The sequence below is a fragment of the Hemitrygon akajei genome, chromosome 14 (assembly GCF_048418815.1).
Source record: "Hemitrygon akajei chromosome 14, sHemAka1.3, whole genome shotgun sequence".
Lineage (NCBI taxonomy): Eukaryota > Metazoa > Chordata > Chondrichthyes > Myliobatiformes > Dasyatidae > Hemitrygon > Hemitrygon akajei.
In genome coordinates this window covers 93,441,005-93,447,236 of record NC_133137.1, presented here as the reverse complement: position 1 = coordinate 93,447,236, position 6,232 = coordinate 93,441,005, and the positions used below count along the sequence as shown (strand labels likewise).

Here is a 6,232-nt window from a genome sequence, read left to right as displayed (position 1 = left end):
TCCAAAATGTTTATGAATTCAAGTTTGCAAGGTTGACTGGGCTAAGAGTAACTGTGCCCAAATTTTGTGCTCAAGTCAAAGCCAGGTGACTTTCATTCAAAACTGTTGAGAGTTTTATTATTTCTCTGTTTTAATGTTTCATTAGTAATTGATTCTTAAATGGCTTCTCCCCCAACACACTCAGGTCATTAGTAAATGAGATGGGACTCTACAACAATCATATGATCATCATTATTAACACTAGCTGGTTTTCTTCCTGAATTCCTGGATTACTTATCCAGCAAATTAATCACTACCTCATCAACATGTCCGAACTATGTATCTGTTGTTTTGTGTTGCAAACAGACGTTATGCATTGAAGGCTCTTCATAACTTGTAACTTGTGAACATACTTAGTTTTAACTCAGGTTTTTTAATGATGATCAATAATGTCTTGTTTTTTTTTAAAGGCAAATATCATTTGGGTATTCAATTTTTACAAATATCAGTAAAGCTCAAATACATTGGAGTGATTACTAACTATGACTATAGCTTTCACAGATGATTAAACAAGTTTCTCAGGATAAAATTACATAAATTTATCTGTAACACAGAAAATATTGCTCCTCAATATTCTTTGTCTATGTACACACTTATTACTGAAAGTGACTGAAAAAGGACAATACATGTCCAGGATTGCAATTTCACTTAAGTGGTTGTGACCACTCCATTTCCTAACTATTGCCTGGTTAAACATTTTATTCATGCTTACTACAAAAAATTAAAATGATATAAGTTGAAATATGTAAACAAGCACATGTTAATTAATAAACCAGTTACAGGCAGGTTTTAAACAGCACTAAAATGACAGAACAGACTTAATTATTTTAAACTGCAAATAAAAATAAAAATTAATGAACCTGAATACACAGAAAGCTGGCATTGATACAAAAATTGCAATAAAAAACGAATTCTGAAAGTTGAAGTACAAGAAATTACGAAGGATTCAGTTTAATAGACTCAATCCAACTTTGGCTTTTTATGTTCAGCATTCCACGCACTGTGTGAGCCTCGATTACATGTGCACCTTCTCCTCTACCATTCAGAAAACCTGAAATCCCACAGGGAAAGTGAATTGGTTACTAAAATAACTTATTAATTTTACCTTACAAATCACATTTGCACTGACACCTCATCACTTCTGTATTACTAATTATTCAGTTATAAATGTTTCCAATTTTTTCTGTTCCTGTCCAAACTATGTAAACTAGGAAGAAATTTGAACCTTTGACCTTCAGCCTCACCAATGTCTTGCATAATTTCAATATAACATCTCAACCCCTGTACTCAGTATTTTGATTTATGAAGGCTAATGTGCCAAAAGCTCTCTTAAAATCTTCCAGTTCAAGGTGGTAAACTGGTAAAACAGTGACGCCTTGCTGAAGCAAACAGAACTATTATCTATATTAATCACACCTTTTTTGGACAAAGATTACTGCAATCAATAGCCTGTAGCTTCCCTTTCAGAGTTGAGCTTTTAAATTGCCTGTACAACTTGGCATTTTTGCGATGTGAACTGAAGTCTCAAAGGTGCAGGATGGTTGTGGCACGGCATATATGTGAAAAATTGAGCCAGTGGGATGCAGGCTCGATAGCGAGGAATGAGCCAGTGTTTGGCCATTGCAGGAATGGGCTTGGAGCTGATTCGAAGCGGCAGATCTGAGACAAGGTGAGCTGAGGCAGCAGGGCCTGGGCCCAAGAGTGGGAGACAGTACGATGTTAGGCCAACTTCAGCACTGGGTCAGATTGTAAAGGTCAGGTACGACTGAATAAAAGTGGCAGGGCCCAGACCCAAGAGCATAACAAAGTAGCAGGGCCCAGGTCTGAGAGCAAGGGATGAGCCAAGATTTGACTGATTTATGCAGCAGGTCAGATTGAAAAGGTCAGTGTCACAGGGCCAGATGCGATGGACGGTCCAGTGTTCAGCTCGCTGCTCAGCAAGGTTTATTCATCTCTGAGCTGAACTGAGGCTGTGGCCTGCAACGAGCAGGCTCCTAGACCAGCTGCAGTGATGAATTGACTTTATGGCTTTGGACTCACTTTCATGAACTTTAGTTCTGAATGTTATTTGCTTACTCTTTATTGTTTGTATTTTTTTTGCACATTGAATGTCTGATGGTCTTTTTTAATGGATTCCATTAAATTGAACCCATTAATTGGGTTTGTTTTGTGTCTGCCTGAAAGGACATGAATCTTAATGTTGTATGTACTATACATAACATACTTCGATAATAAATGTACTTTGAACTATCTTCCTGTGACAACACTTCCAAGGAATTATGGATGTGTATTTCCAGGTCCCTGTGTTTCTTCCTCATTTTTCTCAGTCTTCCTTATTTCTGCCATGTCCCCAATCTTGGTGTCAGCCATAAATTTGCTAATCCAGTTTACCACATTATCATCTAAATGATTCATATAGATAATAGCCAGCAACGGACGTAGCACTCATCCCATTAGTCACCAGCCTTCAGTCAGAGAGACAACCATCTCCTACCACTTTCTGGCTTCTCCCATTCAGCCAGTGTTGGATCCCATTGACTATTTCCTCCTAAATGCTAGGCAACTTAACCTTCTGGATCAGTCTCCCATGTGGGACTCTGTCAAAGGTCTGGCTCAAGTCCATGTAGGCAACGCCCACCACCTTTCTTTCATAAAGTTCCTTAGCAACCTCTTGAAAGGCTCTATAAGACTGGTTACACATGATCTACTATACACAAGGTCATGTCGTCTAACCTTAATTAGGTCCTGTCTTTCTTATCATATATACTCTGTCCCTTAGAATTTTACAGCTTATTCATAAGCTACTCTTGAAAAACACTAGCCATAGTGTTCTTCAGCACCTCACCCATGGCTAAGGATGTTTTAAGTAACCTGCCAGGGTCCCTGCCGTTTCTGCGCTAGCCTCCAATAAGGTACGAGGGGTCCTCCTGTCAGGCCCTGGGGATTTATCCACATTAAATTGCCTCAAGGCAGCTAGCACCTCTTCTTCTATCACCTAGATTGGGCCCATGAGCTCACTACCTTTATGCCTCAGTTCTATAGTCTCTGCGTGGGTCTCCTGAGTAAACAGAGTAAAAATAAATCATTTATGATCCCTCCCACTGACCATGCAGGGTGCCCAAACTTTTGCTTCAGGCCCTTTTCCTTTTTTGTTATTTTGAAACTGTAAAAGATGGAAATAAAAAAGTAATCTTGCTTGAAATATTAAAGAAATGTGTCATCTTTAACAATGCCCTTTGGAAATCAGGTCATCTTTTACTCACCTAGCTATTCACAGTAACAGAAATTTTGACCAGGGGTGTCAAACTTTTGCATGCCACTGTACCTCCTTTTTTTTAAACCAGGGCATCAATATCCCTCAATAACCACAGATCCCTAAATATACAGATTCTGTACTCTCAATATTTCACTTTTGAAGCCCTTCCGCTTAACAAGCATTCCTTGCCAGCCAGCTCTCTTCTGATACCGTCAAAATTTTCCTTACTACAATTTTGAATTTCAACCTGAGGACAAGTCCTATTCTTCCCCATAATTATCTTGAAATTATTGAAATTATGATCACTAGATCCAATGAGTTCCCTACACATACTTCTGTCACCTGCCTTGTCTTATTTCCTAAGGGGAGATCTAATATCACACTTTGTCTAGCTGGACCTCTACATAATGATTAAGGAAACTTTCTTGAGCACATTTCACAAACTCTATCCTATCCAGTCTCACTATAGTATGGGAGGCCCAAACAATAGGTGGAAAGTTAAAATTGCCCATTGTCACTACCTACTTTCATGATAGAATTGTTTAAACATTTTTGAAAAGATCAAAAATAAATTTGACTAAGACTAAATAACAGTTATTTTTGAAAAAGATTATTGTAATCTACTTAAGACTTGCACTACTTCTGAAACTAACATAATACACCAAAACTAATAAGTAGTTTTTCATAACCTAAATGAGATGGATTTCTCATATTTCACCGCAGCATAGAGTAGTTTTTGTTTTACATGCTAGTCTTGCAAAGGATAGAGAGGGCAATTGAAAATAAATTCATATACTGTATAAAAAAGGATTTTTACAAAATTTCAGGACAACTTCACAAGAATTGTCCTGAAATTAGATCTTACCTTGAATAGTTTGGTGATCTTGTTCTGTGCTGCTGTCTATGTCCTGCAAGTTAAGCTCAGGACTGATTTTAACCATAGCCCCTGATAATTGGAGTTTAGCTCTTAGGGCTTTGGGCACTTTTAGTGTGATAGATCCTGTAAAGAGAAAGATGACTTTTGGTAAATATGAAAACCTAATTATATTCTTTTCCATTAAGTCTTCTTAACAAAAAGTTATATCCAGTCCACATGAACCAGTACCAAATCCAAAAAAATCTGTGTATTTCCAGCCAGAAGTACTCTATCAAGCTTAAAGAAGGCATTACGCCAGCAACTGCAGATTCTTTCTTTCAGCGAGAAGTTAAAAGATTTATTGCAAGGAACATACAATGAGGGAAATGGTTTCTAAACTCACATAAAGTGAACCTTGGAACAGTAGAAATACTTCTTAGTAAATGTCTTGTAGATAAAACAAAGTAAATTGCAAATACTGGAAATTTGAATTACAAAAATATTCTATAGTGGTTGAGCTTTGTTATTTAACATATTTACTTCTTTCTTTCTCTTTAGATGTTGCCTCAAGTTTCAGCACATTGTTTTTATAATATATTAGATTTCCAACTGCTTCAACAAACTTATCGAATAGTTAATCCATGCCATGTCAACAGTTGAGGCTCTTGGAAGAAAGACCAATGCCTACCTTCGAAGATGGCTGGGTCTCCCATGTAGCCTGAGTAGCACTGCTGTTTATGGGAAGAGGAATAAACTGAAGCTTCCCTTCAGCAGCCTGAACAAGGAGCTCATGATGTCTTGTACAAGAGAATTACTGCTGTACTGAGATTCCAGTCTTGTCAGCAGGCATTGAGGTCCAGACAGGCAGGAAATGGAAGGCCAGGGATGCAGTGGAGATGGTTGAGTCACAGGGATCTGATAGGGACAGTGGCGTCTGGTCAGGTGGAGTGAACAGCTTTCCTTCAACACGCCCAGGTGCAGGAAGAGGTGCAAGAACTGTCGAGGAAATGCACACACTAGAATGGTAGGAATGAGGCAGATGGGGCTTCAAAGCAGAAGATCTCCTGGTCCAACAGGCAGTATCCCAGTGCATTAAGTTCATAATTTAGGCTGTGTATGATGACCTGCCTAGTCCAGTAAACCTTTTTGCCTGGGACACCATCATGTCCATTCTGCCCTGGCAGAGGCACCCTGGAACACATCCCCAGCAGCTGCCCAAAAGCCCTGGGAGAAGGATGCTGGTGCCATGACCAGGTGTAGAAGGGAACGGCAGAAAGTACCTCCTCAGCTATTAACAAAGTAGGCATCTCTGCCAACCCAGAAAACCCATAGCTTTTGTCAAAGCTGAAGACCAACCACAGCCTCAGCCCAGATCACCAGCAGGCTTGCTCGCCATGCCATCTGACTGGGAATTGAAAGTCAATCTTGGCAAGCACTTAAAGTTTCCTGACTTCATTTCATCACCATTACTGAGGCCTGACAGGGTCATTCTGTTAGAAACCTTGAAGCAGGTGGTTGTGGTAGAACTGACAGTGTCTTGGGAAGACCAGACTGAGGAAGTGTTCAAATGTATGTTAGCCAAATACTAGGAGCAGTGCCAGAGACAGGGATGGAGGGCATGATGCAAACCTATAGAGGTGGGACGTAGTGGTTTTGCTGGCTGCTCCCTGTGCAGAACCTTCTCTCTCCTTGGGCAGCAAAGAACAATCAGGACTGTCACAGAGACAGCTGAGCAAGCCTCCAGATGGCTATGGATCAAGAGGTGTGACCCGTACACCAATGCTGCTGGGACATCAGCCAGGGCCTGATCAATTCTGGCTGGGACACCTAGGTGAGGGTGTCTGATACTGAACGACCCAAAAGAACCAATAACCCAGGTTACATTACAGTTGATGTGTCCCAGCACATTCTAGGATGTATCTCAGCATTATTCAATTCACCACTGCACCCTAATATTTGAGTCAGGTTCCAGGAATTTCACATCTCATTGCAACTTCTCCAGCCACAGACCAGCAGATTCAAGAAACACAGCTTAAGAAAACAAACCAATTTTTTCTTCTTGTGGAATCGAGAGTGTAGTG

The 6,232-nt window shown here is 39.9% G+C and overlaps 1 protein-coding gene across 1 annotated transcript in view; it reads right to left on the bottom strand.

Annotated features, from left to right (window-relative positions):
* Positions 1 to 392: 392 nt before the first annotated feature.
* Positions 393 to 6,232, bottom strand: part of fam185a (family with sequence similarity 185 member A) — a 71,318-nt gene continuing 65,478 nt past the window's right edge. The window contains exons 7-8 of the mRNA XM_073066626.1: positions 4,161 to 4,295; positions 393 to 1,090 (exon numbers count right to left, since the gene is read on the bottom strand). Of these exons, the coding sequence (XP_072922727.1) occupies positions 975 to 1,090; positions 4,161 to 4,295 (251 nt within the window). The 3' untranslated portion in view covers positions 393 to 974. The remainder of the gene's footprint in view (positions 1,091 to 4,160; positions 4,296 to 6,232) is intronic.